We start from the raw sequence: 21,861 nt of genomic DNA on the forward strand, positions 1-21,861 counted from the left end.
GATTTTAAAAAATAGTGCCAACTATTATTGCCCTTTCAACACGACCTCATTTGTCCCTTTCAACGCGACCACCAACATGGCATTGGAATGTAAAATATCTTCCAATAATTCCACAAAAGCATCTCAAGGCTTGCCACTTACCCAAACCCATGCAATTAACAAGACCCCAAAATCGAAGATCTCTCAATGCCTCACCCTTGGAAAGGACGTTACTGCATAACTATCATGTTTTTATGTTTTGACCTGGAGAGATCCTCAGTCTACACAATAGTATACTGAAGCAAGGTGAAACTTTTAAATCTTTCTAGTTGTTTAAATCAATCCCCAGTGAGCAACAAGGAAGGGAGACTGTTTTACCAACGGCTCTAATTTAAGAAAGTTTTCCTTTAAAATACTACTCAAGGAACATGTAAAGAAGGAATAGAGAAGCACCACATGGAGGACATCCATACCTCAAGAGCACCCAACAGCCCTTCTCTAGTTTGTGATATCTATTTGCTGTCAAAAATAGCCTGACCCCTTGAATCAGAGCATGATACATGATGGCTTGCCATCAAAAAATGTACATCCCTATTTAGGAACTAGAATCCCCATTCGAATCATCGTCCGAGTTAAATGCCTGATAAAGTAAAGACGTTGCTCGAGATTCTGGCGATGATCTAAGCTTTTTACGAAGAGATGCCAAGAGTACATCATGAGACTCCTGGAAAAATCACAATTTGCTCACAGCATTACTAAATTTAACAGTTATACAGAACATACATTTTAAGACCCTTCTTCAGGATTTTGAGCAATATTCATTAATAAAATTTTCATTCTTTTTCATCAATGGACAAAAAGGACCATTGTCATTAACATATTCATATGAGCATGTCCATGAAACTCAAATCACACCTCAACAAGTTCAATAATACACACATTTTTCTTATTATCTTTTATGATGGTCCTCCCTCCAAAATAGAGAATTGATTACAAATTTTAAAGGAAGGTATGTCCAAAACAGCAAATGATTTTGCACTTCATGTACATACATACCTTCAGAACTCGGACTTCTGCTTCAAGTGCTGCAGCTGCTTCCCTCTAATACAGTGAAACAATAGAATTACGAAAATCAGAACACAGAATACATTGGGCAATTGCAAGCTTAAGGCTGATATGAAGATAACATTGAAGACTATTATCAAGGATTCCTCTAAATATGTATATGTTTGACATATTGGTAATGTGTAACAAGTATGTGAATTTAAGCTATTTATACTTAGCAATAGTAATCACTTCACCCATATGTGGTTCCGGAAACCCAAGTGTCATTTAAAAGCATAGAACTGCATGTGGGGAAACCCAATTGTCATTTAAAAGCATAGGATTGCATAATACATAGAACAATATTAAGACATTAATATCACTTCACCCATATGTCTGGAAACACAAGTGTCATTTGAAAGCATACGATTGCTTAATACATAGAACAATACTACCACATTAATATCTCTTCACCCATATGTGGGGAAACCCAAGCGTCATTTAAAAGCATAGGATTGCATAACAAATAGGACAACATTAAGGCATTAATATCACTTCACCCATATATCGAGAAATGCAAATGTCATTTGAAAGAATACGATTGCATAATACATAGACCAATATTATCACATTAATGAAGTGTAATGAACTAAATTACATGTGAGATGCATGTGAGTGGTGATATGCAAAGAGCCTCTCTAGATGAAACTGCCCCCTGCCGTAGCATATTTTATATAAAAAAGCAGTTGCGACTGTTGGTAAAGGCTGTGAGCCTTCCTAAAGGGAAGAGTGGAGAGAGGCAATCACCTTTTCTTCTACTCCTTTACACTGAGAAACTCTTGCTGAATTCTTCCCCGTCTCTATTGAGACTCGAAGATCTTTTGTGCTGAGCTGTAGGCTGACTGTTGAGGCTGGCTGAATGGTAAATGAAGGGGTTGGCCCCTTAAAAAACCGGATTGACTGGATCTAGGATCTGGGCAACATGGAATTGTCTGGAATGCCCCTTTTACAGACCTGGGCTGGTCTGTAGCGAAACCGGCCTGCCTCTGGGCCCCTGCTGTCTGCTATGCTGCCGCATAGCAGCTTTGCTGCCCTGGAACACACCCGACCAGGTCAGGTATGTGACCTGGTTGTTGCTGCAGACCTGCTGCAAGATCCCTTGCAGACATGGCAGCCTGCATGGCTAACATGTGGCGTGTTTCTCACACATGCTGATGTGACAGTATGGCTTCCTGATCTGGCCTGTCCTGCTGTTGTTCAGCCCAATAGATGGCATGGCAGCCTGTGAGCCTGCCACATGTGCTGCTGGAACCGTGACACAGTCCCATGGGCTGGCTACCAAGTGTCTAAGGCTCCTTTTTGCCACCTAGGCAGCCTGCCATGGACTGAGGATGCCCATGACATCCCCTTTTGCTGAGGCTGAAACCATGGAAGCCTTAAGGCCTCTCTATACACTACTAGGAGGTGAGGATAGTCTGCAAAAATAATATCTTCTACCCATGGGACCCTTGGAGCTTGAGCTTAATTTCATACAACACGGGTGGTTTCCAATACCTTTCTTCAACCTGTGGAGTAAAATCTGCTCAGGCTCAACCACTTCTACATCGTCGACAATCTCTGGCCACTCCACTTATGGCATCTTAATCAATGCTGGTCCCATATACAAATTAAGCCACGACACATGGAACATTGGATGCATCGTCCACTTCTTGGGTGACTGAGCTTCATATCAACATCATTTCTCTCTTTTTTTTTCCAAGAAACATCATTTATCATTTATGCCTTGAATGATGGGAAATGGCCCAAAACTCCAGTGGGACAATTTCAGGCAGTTCTTCCTAATCTGCTCCAGTCCCTTTTTTATTATCCTCAAACCTGTGCCTAGTGTTTGTTGGCCTGTGTCTAGTATTACTCCTGTGCTTTGGTTATTTTCTCCGACATTGTCTCCAGAATCTACCTCCAAAGTCTACTCATAGCTCTCTAACGTCTAGTCCATATTGTTTGAAACGGTGCACTAATGGAAGATACTACTACCACCTTGACTGTGTTAATGATACAGCGCTTTGATACGTTGAAGAGAGAGTGGGAGGGGCGACGAGTTTCCGTACGGGATCATCACCAAGAGAAAGTTTCAGGCGGTAGTTTCCAAGGGGTTGTGAGTCCAGTTGAAGATTTGTCGTACGTACGGGCTGTACGGGTGCATAGGCTGTGTACGGACTGCTCTTGTACGGCCAGGATAGGTAGTATATGGACTGCTGTTGTACGGCCAGCATAGGCTGTGTACGGAGTGCTGTTGTAAGGCTAGGATAGGCTGTGTACGGACTGCTGTTGTACAGCCAGGGTAGGCTGTGCACGGGCTGCTGTTGTACGGCCAGGGTAGGCTGTTGTATGGCCTGGGTATGCTGTTGAACGGCCATGATACGCTGATGTATGGGCATGATGATGCACAATTGAGAATGGGTTGCACAAGCTCATGTATGAGCTTAGTTGGATGCCCCCACATAGACCAGTTGCTTCCGCTTGATCCTGCTCCTTTGTTGTGAGCTGTCTTGGAGAGACTTTGTTGGTAGGGTGGTTTACAGTGGATACTTCCAGTTCCAGTGCAAAGTTCCCGAGATTGCAGGCTGATCATTTCTGCTTTCACCCATTTCTTGGGCATTATCAGCAGTGAACATTTGAGGCACTCAGGGGAGTTGTGTGACCCTGCACAGTTTGCTAGTAACAATTTCCCAGTTGGAATAGTGTTGATTGCCTATTGCTTTGTGAGGTGAGAGAAGAGTCCCGCAGGGTTATTGCTTGTGGTATTGATGCCCAATGGAAGTGAGATATGCACAAAATGCAAGGGAATTTGAATCTATTGTGTATCTCATTTGCAGGGTTCTCCAATTAATAAAGGACTACTGAAAGGGGCCCCAAGGTTTGGGGCCAGTCTGTGTCATTGTCTGGAGCAGGAGGATTCTAGCTCCCATTCTAGTGGCTAAATTGTTTAAGTGAGAGCATTGGTTGGTTAATTGTCTATTACCGCCCTCTTGTTGGCATTGAGGCCCGGTTTCATAGTTCCGTTGCCAGGACATCACCATCTTCTTTAAGGAGGTGAGCATGTGGTTGTCTGTGGTGAAGTATTGCTTGTTGCAATTAAGTTACAGCAAAGCGAAATTCAGTAATATGTCACTCACTGATGATGACTGGAATATGGAAGAGGAGTCCTCTCAGGATGAGCAACATGGACAGCCTATGAATGAGGGAACTTCTCAAGATGCTCAAAAATGCTGATGTACAGTGAGCTGATGTGAATGAAACACAGCCTGGAGGGTCAAATGATGGTAAAGATGTAGGGGAGACTGCTGCATTGTTCAACCATGACGAAGGCTAGATTTGAAGAGTGGGTATCACCGAATCACATTGGATTGGAAGCATTTGGCCATGTTTGCAAAACTCAGAAACTATAGGCTGGTTGTAAATGCAAAGAAACGTGGATTCTCTATGTCTAAGATTCACTTTCTGGGACACATTGTCTCCAAGGATGGAATGCGTATGGGTCCTGCTAAGATGGAAGCAATCCACAATTGGCCACAGGTAAGAAATTCGCAAGATGTACAGAGATTTTTGAATTTATGCTCATACTATAGATGCTTTACACGCCATTCGCTGAGATTGCTTCACCCCTCCATGCAATGCAGAAGAACGGAGCATCTTTCATATGGACTGAAAGTCAAATTGTAGCATTTGCAATGCTGAAAGAAAGCTTACTTCGGATCCAGTGTTGATCTTGCCAGATCTCCGCAAAGCTTTCATCTCCAATGTGATGTATGTGGGAAGAACGGCCTTGGAGCAATTCTAATGTAGGATGGCCAAGTTGTTGCTTATGAGAGTATAATCTTTCAAGATGCTGAGAGACTTTGGGGATTTATGAGAAAGAGATGTTGGCTGTAATTCATGCTCTTTCTATTTGGAAACACTATCTGCTTGGGGTTGATTTCACAGTGCAGACACATCATCAGTCCCTCAAATATTTCCTTAGTCCACGTTGTCTGAGAAGTAGATGCATTGGGCCATTCATTATCAGATTGTGCATATTGAGGGTAAAAAGAATGTTATGGCTGATGCATTATCAAGGAAGCCCCAGGTTTCAGCAATGTCCATTGCATACCACCATGAGTTGGATGCAATGAAGGAACGGTATGCTCAAGATGAGGATTTTGCAAGAGTCTATGACCAGCTTCTAATGGTCAGCGATATGAGCACTATACTCTCAGGGATGGCTTTCTTATGATGCATGGTCGCCTTTGTGTCACAAAGCAGTTGAGGTCTAAAGTTTTAGTAGAAAGTCATGCTACACCGTATGCAGGGCAAAGAGGCACTGATGCCACGGTGAAGGCCGTAGAGCACTTTTTCTATTGGCCAGCTTTGAGATGGAATGTGGATTCCTTTGTTAGAGCATGCATCATCTGTCAGAAGGTCAAGTTTGACCGACAAAAGGCATCTGGATTGTTGCATCCATTGCCTATTCCAGATAGACTGTGGGAAAGCATTGCCATAGCTTTTATTTTTATCTCCTAGGGCACCTACACAGAATGATGGCCTTTGGACTATTATATGCCGGTTCAGCAAGCAGGCAATTTTCATTCCAGTAAGGAAGAAAATAACAGCGCATGACATGGCAAATTTGTTCATGCAGGACATCTTCAAATATCATGGGATGCCTCAGTCTATCATTAGTGACAAAGATCCACTGGAGAGGGCTCTTTGAGAATATGGGCACTACTTTGAAGTTTTCATCTACTTTGATGGGCAGTCAAAACAGGCTAATTCCACTATACTTGATTTGCAGAAATGCTATGTGTGTGAGCATAAGACACAATGACTAGTGGAGTTTGCTTATAACAATACTGTTCATACTTCCACTAGTAATGCTCGATTTGAAATAGTGGAAGGAGGAAGGAAAGTCCCGCCTATCTTGCATACTAAGGATAAGATTTTTTAGAGTATGTTGAGAGCATGGATGTGGAATATCATGGATGTGGAATATCATGGATGTGGAATATCATGGATAAGATTTTTTAGAGTATGTTGAGAGCATGGATGTGGAATTATTCACCATTGCATGCAAAGTGGCTGGAAGAGGTACAGAGGCTTTGGAGGACTCCCAAGTTCACCCTTCTTAGACTATGGCCAGTATCTGGGCAGATACTATACACATTTTGATGACCATTTGGGCGAACATACAGGGAACCTCCAGGACTGCTACTACTAGGAGGGTTGCTTTTCTCAAAGTCTGAAGGATTGTCCTTTCTTCTCTGACTCTCCTTCAGGGATGAGGTGGCATTTTCAGCCGCCACCCCGGATTTTTGTTTGCTCATTCTAAGCTGTTTTTTCTCATGCTTTACATAATTTACTCCCGCACTTGAGCTTGCTCAGCGGTTTTTATTCATACTTAATGAAGTACTTTTCTTGAAAAAAAAATAGTGGTTGGAAGAGGGTGAGCTAGCAAATACACCTTAGCTATTACAACTCTACTTGGAAGCTTTTCAGCTTGAGCCAACTTTGGTTGCGGCTTCTTTAGGCTCAGCAGAGCGTAGATCTAGAGCATTGCCTGATGCTCAAGATAAGGGTGGTACCTCCATTACTTTGGTACGGACAGGCTCAAATATTGCTTGTTGATAGTATATCTGCCTTGGGACTTCTATGATCAGTGTATTAGTCACTATGAGAAAGTTTGTTGCAGTGTATATGGTTTGCTATCCTAGGCTCTAAGAATCATATATCCAGATGCAATCGAGTTTGCTTGCCATTTTTCAAGAGAGGCTATGTCACAAGGACGTGAGTTTTCGAGCTTGCGAGTGGGCAGGACCCTAGGAAAATAATGGGCAAGGCCATGGAAAGCTCAGTGTGTAAGGGCCCTTAGGAATCATTAATGCCTTGGGGGTGAATTGGTTGATGGGTCCAAAGAGGGGGCAAAGGGCTCTAAGGATCTAACATTGGATCATTGGTTTGGTCCCAAAAAGTGCTCCACTAGAGGGGCCATGGGGGCAAATGAAACGTAGGTGCCAGATGGTACCCAGAAAAATAGCTAAGGCTATGTGCATGGCTTAGGGACTACTGGAACCAGCTGGAAAATAGAGCGTGGGCACTGACGACAGATGGACGGACAAAATTCGGAGAGAGAGCAGGAGGGGTGACAAGTTTCTCTCTGGGATCAGTGCCAAGAGAAAAAGCTGCACGCGAGGGGTTTCCAAGGGGTTGTGAGTCCAGTTGAAGACTTGTTGTATGTACGGGCTGTACGGGTGCATAGGCTGTGTACAGACTGCTGTTGTACAGCCAGAATAGGCTGTGTACATAATACTGTTGTTCAGCCATGATAGGCTGTGTACACACTGCTATTGTACCGCCAAGGTGCGATGTTATCTGGCCTGGGTATGCTGTTGTGAACGGCTAGGATATGCTGAGTGCATAGCAGGGACTAGCTACTATGACATCCCCACTGACGTCATCAGCACCCAACAGTGGGTGTAGACCATAGTATAAAAATATGCTCTCACACATACAAATCCACACACCCACACATACTTGAGCATCCTTTTATACAAAGTCTCCGTACTGAGGTTCTGTCGGCACTCCAGAGGTGAAGGGCAGACTCAGCCATGACAAAGGCTAGCACCAAAGGAGAAAGATTGCTGCTCTCAAATTTGCCAGCTAATTTGTTGCTTGAATTCCATTTGTCAATCAAAAGCAAACTGAAGAAACTTGGTAGTGGCGGTCAACACAGTTCACCACTCCCGAAACTGATGGGAAGTCCAGTGAGGGTACAACTCTGTGTAGAATCAAGGAAGAAAGGTGCCAAGAGCTTGGGCTTTGATACCAATGTAGAAAAGTGGGTAGGGAAAATTAGAGAAAGAGGGTAGAATGCACGGAAGGAAGAGAAAAAAGAAAGAAAGAAAGTTTATTGAAGTCTTTGGAAGACCGATGGGTCTATGAGACTGTGAAAAACCTGGTACAAATGAGCTGTGGTGGTGGAGCTACTAAAACGAGCATCCACACCAATGCAAATGCAAAAAATACAAAATGTCAATGTTATCATAAGTACAACATAGTCATGTCGGTAGTCGACTATCTCATCATCAACATCAAGATATCAGGGTGGATGAGGCAATGGGGGCATGAAATCGGTGATAGAGTGTTGTTGGCCACTCAAAGGTGCAGCCCTAGCATGTCTCCTAGCCATAACTCTGCGTCTAACCAGGGCTACTGTGACCCCCGTCGGACGGGACCCAACTCTAAGCAGGGAGGAGATGTTCCCAAGTGTGATCTGTGTATCAACCCTATGTCTGAGTTGTCGGGTCACACGCTCCGGATCACGGTCATGTCAAGGCCTCGTCCCGTGGGTGTCCATGTGAATTGACTGGAAAAACTCCGTGATAGAACTCTGAGAGGGATCAGCCAAGGAAAAAGTTTGCTCTTGTCTCTGTGCTCGAAGTATCCTCTTGCGGTGTCTGAGTGCCTCATGAACGAAACCTGCCAAACATCGTTGGTCTAGGTAGGAGATGAATCGGCCCAAAATCCCATAGCTGTTTTTGAAGAGGCAATAGAAACGTCAGCAGATCTCATAGTAAACAGGACACCTGAAGATTACGTGCTCCTCTGTCTCAACCTCCTGCATGTCACACAAAGTGCATATACACCTCTCCCTGGGTAGTCGCTCTGCTCTGTCGCTCTCGATACGAAGTCTATGTGAAGAGACTCGAAACTGCCCAAGAGAGATCCTCAATGAGTGGGGTAAGTGAATCTGTGTGTACCGTGGTGGGTCAATGAAACCCTCCGCTATGATATGTAAGAAGTGATCTCTGTAGAAGCCCAGCTTCACTGGAAGATCACTCGAGCCCAACTAGGTCCGCAATGTGTGTAGCTGTAATAGATCCTCACGAATAACCTGGTTGACCTCGTGTGATAGGAGGGGAGAAAACGGAGCATCCATGCTGTAATGGAATGGAGATAGTCTGTCCATGTGGAGCCCTAGTCCCTTAAACCATCTCTTTGTGTGTGCATACCACTCTGGTCTCCTCCTGCTGCAAGTGCCATAGAAGAGGACAATGATAGCCATGGTAGCCTGCTACGCCTAGAGGTGTAATCCCCATACTCCTTGACTTGGTACACATACGCGACGACCTAAAATGCAGCATCTAGCTATAATGGAGGTGACCCAAACTCTGCCCGAATAATCTTGTGAGGAACGTATTGCTTACCACTGATCATCCGTGATAACACGAGAATCTGTAGCCACTCCACCCTGGCCCACTTTGTATCTGACAAGTCTGGCCCCCATCATGGACTGCCATACATCCCCACTGGTGACACATCCCAGCACTCCTGAAACCCCTGATCTGCAAAATAACCACACACAACATCAGAACTGAGCAGGCTGCTCACCACCCAACCGTGACATCTACAGGATGTGATCCCGAATCAGAAGATGTCCCCCCGAGCCACGAGCTGAGCTACCGGTACGAACTCCCAATCAGATCCCAACCAGCCTGGTGTCCCATACCACCAGGTGGCGCTGTGAAGCCCTGGATCTGCCACTGGGCCTTGGGCTACGCTAAGATGCAGGCGCGCGTCCGCGACACAATCCAGGATCAGACCTAGCACCTGGGAACGAGACTTGCTCCCAACTGCACACTGAGAACTGAACCCCTTGGGCCTCTTTTATAGACTCGGGCCCCGACGCCAAAAATAGCGAAGACCTATAAATAGTTCGTACCCTTGCCACTCAACCCGAGAATCAAGCCTGCCTAACTCTAAGCCTCCCCAGGCTAACCTGAGCTAGTTCTGTGTACCTAGTACACGTTAGATACCGATCCATGCACATGACATACTCCCCCTCCTCTAAGAACTCACTCCTGAGTTCGCTAAGAAATCGGGAAATGTTCTTTGGAGGTTTTGTAATGTCTCCCATGTTGCATCCTCCTCAACACGATCCTTCCACTTAATCTTGTATTCCGTGATAGTACGATTTCGAATCTGTCTTTCACGAAATTCAAGACTAGATTCAGGTTCGTGAGGAATAAAAGTGTAACTTCTATAATCTCATGAGGAGAAACAATTTGATCATCTGCACCCAATACTTCTTTCAGTCTACTGACATGAAAGACTGGATGTACTTTAACATCAGGAGGCAATTCTAGTCGATATGCAACTGGTCCAATTCTTTTAATGACCTTGAATGGGCCACAGTATCTGGGGGATAATTTCGGAACCAAACCAGTACTTAGGCTCTTGGATTCCTTAGGAATTCTCAAATATACCATCGTTCCTTCAGAGAACTCTCTAGGTGAACGATGTCTATTAGCATAAAATCTGTCCCGATCTTGGGCACTTCTAATAGACTCCTTGGCAAACTGCAACATTTCCTGCATGTCTTGCAAGAAGTTCTTAGCAGCATCATTTTGAATCCCTTTGAATCCTACCATAACTGGTGACTTAGGTTGAAACCCGTACATAAGCATAAAAGGACTATAACCTGTACTAGAATGCTTTGCACTGTTGTAAGCAAATTCAATCATGGGTAGATAATCTTCCCATGAAGACTGTCTCTTAGATACATATGCCCGAAGCATGTCTTCAACCAACTGGTTGACCTTTTCTGTACTGCCATCAGATTGTGCATGATCTGAGGAACTCATACTTAGAGTAGTTTCCAACTTCTCAAATACAAGTGTCCAAAAGTTACTTGTAAACTTTGAGTCCCTGTCACTGACTATGTCAGATGGCAAACCATACAGCTTGAACAAGTGGTCCACAAACTCGTGAGCCAACTGAACAGCTGAAATAGTTGTTCTTGTAGGTAAGAATCTAGCCATTTTTGTCAAACGGTCGACTATGACCCAAATAGAGTCATGACCCTTGCGCGTTCGAGGTAAACCAGTAATAAAATCCATGGAAATACTTTCCCATTTATTACCTGGAATCTGTAATGGCTGTAATAAGCCCGCGCTTCTAAGGCGTTCAGCCTTAGTAACTTGACAAACTCGGCAACCTACCACATAGTTCTCTATGAATGCACGCATCTTAGGACAATAAAAGGTATGCTTCACAAGAGACAGAGTCCTATGTATACCTGGATGTCCCGCACTAGGAGCATCATGACACTCCCAGAAAATCTTGGATTTTAGGTCCAGAACATTAGGCACACAAATCTTTGCATTCCGGAACAGCAAGCCGTTCCTAATCAGCCACTGACCTCCCGCCGCCTGTATCCTAGGTGGCACAATCCCTGAGTCCTGGTCAACCATGGAATTCCCATCCTAGACTTTCTGCCAATAAGAACTGAAATGACTATCAGTTGCGTATAGCCCTCTCAAGGATTGAAATAGGTCTGAGGATATTTCCGTAAATGACAAAGCATTTACAAACTTAACTCGACTTAAGGCATCCGCCACACTATTCAACGAACCCTTACGATAACGTATTTCGAAATCAAAATCCTGCATTAACTCTGCCCATCTGGCTTTCCTTCCTCTCAAGTCTGATCCATCACACACATACTTAATTGACTGGTGATCAGTCAATACAAGGAACTTTGAACCATACAAGTAGTGTCTCCAAACCTTGAGAGCATACACTACTGCATAAAGTTCCTTCTCAAGGGTGGGCCAACGGTACTGAGTGTCGTCTAGCTTCTTACTCTCAAAAGCTACAGGTCTGCCCTCTTGGAATAGAACTGCCCCAATCGCATAATCACTCGCATCGGCTCTAAAACATAAGACCGGGTAGGATCGGGTAACGCAAGAACGGGTGCTTCCTTGATAGATAACTTCAAGGTTTCAAAAGCCTTGTTCATTGCATCATTCCAAGGGATCGGTTGAGTAGACCTGCGTCCACGACCTTTCAATATGTTGGTCAAGGGTACCGTGATTTGTGAATAATCACGGACTGACTTCCGAAGAAATACCGTAAATCCTAGGAAAGAGCGAAGTTGTTTCACAGTCTGAGGTATAGGCCAATCTAAAACCTTCTGGATACGATCCAGATCAATGCTAATACCTGCAGAAGAAATCTTGTGTCCTAAGTAAATGATCTCCTTCATAAAGAAGTCACATTTACTCATCTTAGCATAAAGCTTATGCTGTCTTAGAACAAGTAAGACAACCCGAAGGTGTCCTATATGATCCTCAAGCGTTTTACTATATACCAAGATATCATCTAAGAACACTACAACAAATTTGCCCAGATAATCTCTGAACAAATCGTTCATCATCTGCTGAAAAGTAGCAGGAGCATTGGTCAAACCAAAAGGTAATACGAGAAACTCGTAATGACCATACCTAGTCCGGAATGCGGTCCTATCTATGTGTTTAGCATAGATACGGATTTGGTGATAACCCGTTTGTTAATTACAAATTTGTGCAGAAGATGGGGCTGTCCACAGTACCTAGCGACCACACCTACGAGGTGCAGCTTCCAGCCGGGAAGCAGTTTTGGGATCGCAAGGTTGAAGCGCTTCCCATCCGGATTCAAGCCTACACGGGAGCTCTCACATGTTATGTTATGCATCTAGAGCATGTAGACTTGCTGATCGGGATAGAGTGGTTTAAAACCCACAATATCCAGATCGGATGGACGAGGCATACGCTTTCTTTTGTAGACAAAGGCACCCAATTTTGTATTCAGTGTGATAAGATTACCCCTTCTCAGGGGCCTATTGTATCTGCGATGTAGCTTCGGAAAATATTGAACACTTCTCATTATGATGTCTATCAGTGTGTTTTGATTCCACTTTCTTCATTTGTTGTTTCGGTAATTAACAAAAATGAATTAAGTGTGTTTGAACACCGCGAATTGAGAACGTTGTTAGATAATTTTAAGGACGTATTCCCAGCTCAACTGACGGAAGGGTTACCTCCAGAAAGGGCAGTAGATCATCGCATAGACTTAGTCCCAGGGGCTCAACCTATCAGTGTACCACCGTATAGGATGAGCCAGATAGAGGAGGATGAGTTAGCTATCCAGCTTCAGGATTACCTGAATATGGGCTATATCCGCCCAAGTAAATCTCCTTGGGGTGCACCTGTCCTCTTAAGAAAGAAGAAGGATTCTTCCTGGAGGATGTGTATAGATTATAAACGACTAAATAAAGTTACAATTAAGAACCGCTATCCTTTACCGCGTTCTGATGATTTGATAGACCGTTTGGCCGGAGCGAAGTATTTCACTAAGAGAGAGCTACCCGGATCAAAGAGAATGTGAACCTGTTGGTCCCTAACTTCTCCATAAGCTCGGAAAAGATCATGGGAACCAAACAACGAAGTATTAAAGGTACAATTACAAGAAAGGGGGCAGGTAATGACATTTACTGAAATACCTGTCATCGTAACCTGGTTGGCTCCCTTGGCTACGGTACGTGGACCTGCCTGGAGCTTCGGACCTAGCACCAATTTCTGGTTCTTCCGCTTAGGACACTCATTCTTCGTGTGGCCCCGCTCCTCGCAATAAAAACACCGGCCCTCTTTCTTGAGCCTGAGAGTGCGAAGGAAACGGGCCTTACCATTCTTCACAAGAGTTAAGCTTTTCCTGGAGGCGTTGTCGGTAGACTTTGTCTCCCCAATACCAGTCGCATGCTGAAAGAACTTGCGTTTGTTCTTTCCGCTAGTCTCGGTAACTGTGGTTGCCTTGGTACCGGCCATGGTATCATCATATATGCGCGCATATGTCATGGCCTCCTACAATGTTGTGCACTTGTTATTCTTAATCTGTAACTTATAGGAGTCTGACAAACCATCCACGAAAAAACCTAACAAGGTTACAGGATCCATTTTGGTGGCCCTGGTTTGCAGATCCCTAAATCTCTGAAGATAAACTTCAAAAGTTAAATTCAATTTTGACGTATCGAGGGCTTTGAGCTTGCCGACGATATCATAGTCATCTTCCTTCTTCAGGAACTCCTTCCTCAAGATACCCTCAAATTCTGTCCAAGTGTCAGGCTTAGGCTGAAGTTCTTTCCACCAAAGCAAGGCTTTACCCGACATAAACCCTGCTGCTAGCTGAATCTTTTTCTCGTCTGGATAGGGGTGAAATTGGAAGTGTACTTGCCACTTGTGCAACCAAGTGTCAACCACCTCCTTTGTTCTTGATTTCTGGTCACCTGGAAAGGGATCCGGAGTGATATTCGGGCCTAGCACGGAGGCCATGGCATCCACAAGCGTGAGTGCCTGAACCGTGCTAGCCAGAAGAGTCAAAGTAGCTTGTATCCCTTGGAGTTGCTGTGTCAACCCCGACTGATTAGCGTTGACCTGCTCAAATTTACCATCAAGAGCAGTCGTGAACTCACTGAAGGCTTTCTTAGTGATCAGGTCGTCATAGAGACCCTGATCATCCTCTCCCACTGGAGTGTAATCTAATTCCTGCTCTCCCATAGTGAACTCGGGATTCGGAGCATCAGACATGGCTGAATATTGATTCGATTACAAACGGAGAGAAATAAATGACTGAAACGGAGCACGGAGGGAGATGGAGTAGAAGAAAACCGTCCCAGATAAATCTGACAGAAAAGATGCTGAAATCTGGAAGACCACGAGCCCTGGTGCCTCCCCGAATCTGCAACCGGATGCGCAGTCGACAATAAGAGCTGTACGGACTGCTGACGTGGCCTGTACGGCTGCTGACGCAGTCCGTACGGTGGCTGCAGAAGCTGGCGCAGCTGCTGTTCGATACAGCAGCTGGTTCGGAACAGACAGGACAGTCCGTACAGGCTGTACGGCTGTCGCTGGGGCTGTACGGCTGGTACGGCTGCTTCGGGAGTTGCGCAGGGTTATCGCAGGCAGGGCGGATGCAGGGAAACTGTGCGAACAGGGCGCTGTTGAAGGGCGAGGCTGGCTGGCACAGATTTCGAGGTAACGTCTCGAATCTTGGGCTGCTTGTGGGTTGTCTAGCACCCAGCCCCCCACCTATATAGGGTGCAGGGCTGCCTGATTTGGAAGCTAGGCTTCCAAAGAAGGCTAAGCCCCTCCAGCTTTGGAGGGGTGCTTTTTTTCGGAAAAAGCACCTGAGCCCCTCCAACTTTGGAGGGGTGCTTTTTCGGAAAAAGCACCCTGCTTCAGCGCAGGCTGCTCGTAGCCTGTTGCGCAGGCTGTGGACAGCCCGCTATGCTGGCTGGGGACAGCCTTTTACACAGGCTGTCCCGCCACACTGCCTCGCCTTCAACGCCCCTTCCTACGCTCCGCATCCCCTACTCCCTGGCTGTATATTTCCTGCCCTACTCTCCTTCCTTTCTGCTCTCCTTCTCCTCCCTCAAAACTTCTCTCTATAGCCTTCAGAAATTTCGATTCTTTTTCACTCCTCTTCTTCTTCCTTTTCCAGATATTTCTTCACCCCTTCTACCCCAGGTAGACAGCAAAAACGCAGCAGGAAATCTCGAATTTTAGGGCATACCTGGAAGAGAAATCCGTCAAATTTCTCGCATCAGAAGTTCCTACCTCAGGAGCTGGCTCTGATACCAACTGACACATCCCAGCACTCCTGAAACCCCTGATCTGCAAAATAACCACACACAACATCAGAACTGAGCAGGCTGCTCACCACCCAACCGTGACATCTACAGGATGTGATCCCGAATCAGAAGATGTCCCCCCGAGCCACGAGCTGAGCTACCGGCACGAACTCCCAATCAGATCCCAACCAGCCTGGTGTCCCATACCACCAGGTGGCGCTGTGAAGCCCTGGATCTGCCACTGGGCCTTGGGCTACGCTAAGATGCAGGCGCGCGTCCGCGACACAATCCAGGATCAGACCTAGCACCTGGGAACGAGACTTGCTCCCAACTGCACACTGAGAACTGAACCCCTTGGGCCTCTTTTATAGACTCGGGCCCCGGCGCCAAAAATAGCGAAGACCTATAAATAGTTCGTACCCTTGCCACTCAACCCGAGAATCAAGCCTGCCTAACTCTAAGCCTCCCCAGGCTAACCTGAGCTAGTTCTGTGTACCTAGTACACGTTAGATACCGATCCGTGCACATGACAATTGGATAGACCAAGGAGTCAAAAAGCAACCCTTTGGTCCGTGGATCCTGAAAGTAAGAGCGAAAGCACTGAGCCCGAATAATCTGGTGAGGAACGTATGGCTTACCACCGATCATCCGTGATAACATGAGAACCTGTAGCCGCTCCACCCTGGCTCACTCTGTATCTGACAAATCTGGCCCCCAGCATGGACTGCCATACATCCCCGCTGGACGGACCAAGGAGTCAAAAAGTAACCCTTTCATCCGTGGATCCTGAAAGTGAGAGCGGAAGCACTGATGAATCATATCCTCTGCTCAAGCGTGCTTGCATCGCGGGTCTCATAGTGAAGATGGGTCCGGAAAAACAACCCCAAGATAAGTGTATGATGAAACTACCTCAACAGGTGACCTATCAGATGCGAATTGCTCTTGGCGCATGACGGCTTGAGATGTATTGAAGATCATACCCTTGGTTTTACCCAGGTTGACCTTCAAATCATGAGACTCACAAAAGGACTGTAGTGCGTCAAGGTGTCTCTCTGCTGAGGAAGACAAGAGAGCCACGTCATCTGCGTAAAGCAATATCCGGATCACTGTGCCCGCAAGAGAGTAACCTTACCCCCCCTGTGTCTGCATCACTGTCTCAAGCTCGTCAATGTAGAGGCCAAACAAGGTAGGTGATAACAGACACCCTTGTTTGACCCCAATAGTACTTCTGATCTCATATGTCCACCCAGATCCTGCCCGAACTCTGCCTGAAACTCTCTCGTAAAGTGCTATGACAGCCCAAATGATCTCCTGGTTGTAACCCAAATCGTGTAGGCGCCGTATGAGGCGGGCTCTCAAGACCGTGTCAAATGCCTTGCGAAAATCCACAAAGCAACAGTAAACCCTCTGCTTCCATGCCCTCACCTCCTCGATGATGCATCTGATCATGAGAATGTGGTCCATGGTCCCATGATCACGCCATAATCCGACCTGTCCTGCTGCTCTAAGTCCTCGACACTTCGCAAATCGGCTGACCTCGGAATCAAGTACTAATACATAAATCTTGGACATGACATGTCCAATCATAATGGTCCTGTAGTTCTCCGGGCTCATGGAATCCCCTACCTTGTGAATGGGTGAGATAGTGTTAATGTTCCAGGTGCATGCAAACACTAACAAACAGCTTCATTAAATAGCTTTGCTAAGATTGGGGCTAGGAGATTAATCCATATGCAATGAACTCGGTGCATAGTCGCTCATGATCCTTCGCTCGGCCATTATGAAGTTTCATTACAGCATCCTTTACCCTCCCCCTAGTGAAGAGGGTGCAAGATGTGGAACGTGGCATATGTGAGAGGTTAGGGACTGCCTAATTTGGGATATCATAGAGTGTGCATGAATAATCAAACCACACTTGAGTGTCAATGAGTGGTGAGGGGGACTGTCCCTCTAGAAATCTCTGCCAAAAGTCCTTAGAGTTGTTACTGAACAAAATGTTTAGAAGCTCCTTCTCATTTCGGCAAACAAAGTCTAGTTTATTTTTGTGTACCAGTCGACGATACTCACGTAGAGTCTCTAGTTCGCTCGGAAGACTGTTTTTTGTTTCGAATCTGAGCTGACAGCATAAAGCCTTACACTCATCATCGTACCAGCTATTACAGGGTACGGTCCAAGGGGGTGGTAGGCGGGTGGAGCAAGTGGTGTGGGAGAAAGCGTAAAGAGCAGCCTCGTGTAGTGAGCGGGTGACTAGGACAGCACAATCCTCTAATACGAGTATGAAGTCAATGTAGGCGAGAAGTATGTACAGACGGCCAAAGTAAGTAGGTAAGTGATCGCGATCAAACCGTATATCATGGTAGGTGGAGTAAGAACTCGGCAGGGTGGAAAGTGCTGTGCGAGGGGGAGTGGAAATGCTAAAGAAAAGATAGGTATGATTAGCCCTTGGAGGAGGGAGAGGTGCTATGGTAAAGTCAATGATGCAAGATGTGAAGCCAAGGGATCCCATGATGTAGTCAACAACACTAGAGCCTCCCCCATGTGTAGAGCACATGAAACCACCTGAGGGGGGCCATCTGTCAAGATTGTTATAAATAATGAGATCATGCATCCTGCCGAGGTCTAATAGGGCTCACCCATAAGATGTGAACGGTCTTCATCTATCAGCCGAAACCCGTAGCATACCTGCCTCCTCAAGATCAATGTCTGGCAGTAGAGTAGAATCATCCCTGAAGTCGAGGAGTGGTGCCTGACGAGCGTCTGTCCTTGCGTTGAAGTCCCCAACTAGGAGGACTTCTCCACGGCTAGAGAAGTACTGATAAAGAGCAGCAAATGGAGATGTCTCATCCTCACCTCGAATATCTCTGGCAAAGTGGGAGGTCTCAGGGGGGAAGTAGCAAACTGCAATAAACAGATCCCGGCTGTCCTTGTGCCGAATCCAGATCCAAAGAAACTTGGACTGTGCATCTCTGTGCTCTATTGAGATGGCTCCCAAAAGTGTGGATCTATAAAGGACTGCGACTTCTCCTGACCCTCGGACCCCTCCTGTATCCCTCATCTCATCTCTATAGGCACACTCCCATGTATACCCGCTGACTACTTATAGTGGATGCTCTGGACTCTGATGTGTCTCTGTATAAAAGACTATGTCGTAACCTGTAGTGGAAGGGGGGGGGAAAGAAAGAAGATGGGGAAGAAGGAAGAGAGGAAGTGGTGGGGAAGAGAGAGAGAGAGAGAGAGAGAGAGAGTTTATTAAAGTCTGCTGAAGACCGATGGATCTATGAGACTGATGATACAATGAGCAAAAGGGTGGAGCTCCTAAGCAAGCATCCTAACCCATGCTAGAAAATTGTGTAGACATAATAAGTGATATCATCGTACATGTCCACCATAGTCATATACAACAATCCTGGCGCCATCATCCTCATGTGGAGACGTAGTCTGATCCAATACAATACAATATGCATACAAAACGTCAAGGTACACCAAATGACGAACTAGGCAGTGCAGGCAAGAAGCCCGTAATGGATCGTTGTCTGCTATCTGGATGAGTAATCCGTCGTGCCCTCTTGGCCGCTACCCGACGCTTGACGAGCGCCACAGTAACCTCGGTAGGCCGTACCCCAGGTCTGCAAATAGAGAAAATGTCAGTGAGTGCGATCTGTGTGTCTATCCTCTGTCGGGTGTGTCGCATCTCAGTCTCAGGATCTCTTCCTCTCCTGCTATCCATGGTTGGGGGGCAACATGCTCTACCTCGAAGAACTCTGTGATCGTACTCTGGGATGGACCAGGCACGATCCCTTGCTCCTCTCTCCTCAATCTGATGAGACGATCTTTATGCCGAACTGCCTCGTGAATAAAAGCTGCCAGGAATCTTGATCTGGGTATAGGAGGACTCTGAAGAGGCCCTCCAATCTGTCTCTAAAAAGGCAATGGTATCGTCCACGAATCTCATAGTAGACTAGGCAACGGAGATAAAGTCTCCTCTGACTCCAATTCATGACGCTCACACAATGTGCAAATACGACTCTCTTTGGGTATCCCCTCTGCTTGTCCGCTCTCGATACGGAGTAGGTGTGATGACACACCCAACTATCCAAGGGCAATCTTGAGTAGGTGGATCTAGGTGTACCCCGGTGGGATGATGATACCCTCCGCTGAAATGTGCAAACAATGGTCCCGATAGAAACTTAGCTTCACAAGAAGCTCTGCATGTGCTAGCCAAGTCCTGAATATGTGTAGCTATAGGAGATCCTCCCAGATGATTGGGTTGAACTCGTTGCCCCGGAACGGGACAAACAGAGCATCAATGCTGTACTGGAAGTGTGGCAGCCTGTCTATATGAAAACCCAATCTCTCAAACACCCGCATGTGAACGCACACAAACATCTTTGATCACCCTGAGCTGCTAATGCCATAGAAGATGCTAGTAACAACCAAGGTAGCCTGCGTCGACCTGTGGTACAAGAGCCATAAGCGTGCACGCAGTAGAGGTAAGTGAGAGAGAGAGAGAAGGGGGGGGGGGGGGTGCAAGTAGGAGGAGGAAGGAGGGAGTGTAGGATAGGGTTCAATGTCACATCAAATTGTAGTACAACGAGTGGTGGAATTTGGACTTTGTTAGAATCTAAGGCATGCAAGCTACTCTTTCAAACCGCAATTAACACACGACGATTAGATACGATTTAGCCTAGAGAAACCCGATAACTCACGTCACATGCAACTCATTCAATTGTTCACATCAGAGAAGAAGATTGCAAGCCAAAAGCCAACTGAAACTATGTTATTCACATCGACTTACAAGACAAGGACCGACGGCAGTGCATCCCTACGGGGCTTGTTGTTGCCTTACAAAAGGCTTCATGACCAACAGATCTATGGACCCTACTGCAAGATGTGCTTGCTGTGCAACACACGCTGTACTCTCAATCAACTCTCAGAAGTCCCAAAACACACACACCTATGCTACTTGGACCTGTGCAGGTTGATTCGACCGCCAACCCTTCAGTTTTGTAGAAGCCTCTTCCTTCTCCTCCACTGGAATGACCAGTCATGTACTCCAAATGGCAGCCATGCATTGCCCAACTGTCACGAGTCAATCATTTCAAGGAGTTCACGTGAAAAATGTGTTTCAACAGCCCCATTGAACACATCAAAGGGCCAATCACCCATGAGTTGATGTCGTCAGCCAACCAATGAGCCCAAGGATTCTTCCACCTTTCCAAACCTTAAGCCAACAAAGCAACCCTCCCTAGAGAGGACCCCACATTTCCCTCTAACTCCCGCTACAGTGCTAGTAAATTGGCCCCTTTTTCCTTCATTACAGTCTACTTCAACCAGCCATTGTCTGCTGGTTGCTAGTTCATCGCTTTAAAATACTAGTTCGTCACATGCTGGTGTAAACATTCGTCAGTCCCACGACTAGCAGGTGCTCCTCATTGCAGCACTAGAGCTTCCACCAGCTCCCGCCTTCATCCCGCAACCAGTTCCAGATCTGCACCACCACCAACCAGATCTGCTACGTTCTAGCTTCAGCGCTGATCTCCGTCTGTACTGCCATATGGTTCCCTACCATACAAATCAGTACAGTCCCTCAGCTCCAGGCAAACTGTCCAGCTCCAATCCATATAGTCCATACTGTATACTGGTCATTTCTACCTTCGGCTAATTTTCCAGACATTTCTGGCTGCCAAATTTGGAGCTTTTTGGTCAACATCTAGCTAAGGACAAGCCGAGTTTCTTTACACATCCATTGTTGGATACTCACATATTGTTTTTGGTCGACTCAGTTGACTGGTTCTTTGGCTATACAGTCAACAGCAGCAAGAGAGTTTGATGCCATTTACTGTAAAGACTACCTTGGTAAGAGTTCGGGCTCTTATGCCTTGATTTTTAGTGCCATTTTCCTCTGCCAAGTTTGAAGCTTTGCTACTACTGTTGTGCATTGAACATTCGCCCTCGTGCCTTGGGTAGTTTCTTTTTAGGTACATTACGGCCAAGAATCTGTGCCAAACTTGTGCATTTGGATCACGTTGAAGCAAACAATTGAGGCAGTCACATTTGTTGTCATTTGTTGTCCAACATTTGCAGCCATTGCAGTTAGATATTGTGGACAGAAAGCTCATTTGCAATGATAGCCTTGAGGCTTGGGTCACTTTGTGCAAAGTCACATGATTTGTTTGGGATGATTTCTTCCAAGGATAAGCTTGATGGCACCAACTATCCTATGTGGTCGTACATGGTATGCCACATATTGGTTGCCAAAAATCTTTGGGGTATTGCCGCAGGAACAGATGTGAGATGTGTCTCACGCACCTGCTGCCACTACGGCCGCTACCACGGGTGGTGGTACAGTCACTACTTCA

At 46.0% G+C, this 21,861-nt stretch overlaps 1 protein-coding gene across 1 annotated transcript in view; it reads right to left on the minus strand.

The window, feature by feature from the left end:
* LOC147904671 (uncharacterized) overlaps positions 1–21,861 on the minus strand; it is a 58,955-nt gene continuing 37,094 nt past the window's right edge. Inside the window, exons 7-8 of the mRNA XM_087387891.1 lie at positions 1,036–1,080; positions 1–703 (exon numbers count right to left, since the gene is read on the minus strand). Coding sequence (XP_087244017.1) covers positions 575–703; positions 1,036–1,080 — 174 coding nt within the window. The 3' untranslated portion in view covers positions 1–574. The remainder of the gene's footprint in view (positions 704–1,035; positions 1,081–21,861) is intronic.

Source organism: Dipteris shenzhenensis, chromosome 2 (genome assembly GCF_047967505.1).
Source record: "Dipteris shenzhenensis isolate YYH24624 ecotype China chromosome 2, Dip_SZ_1.0, whole genome shotgun sequence".
Classification (NCBI taxonomy): domain Eukaryota; kingdom Viridiplantae; phylum Streptophyta; class Polypodiopsida; order Gleicheniales; family Dipteridaceae; genus Dipteris; species Dipteris shenzhenensis.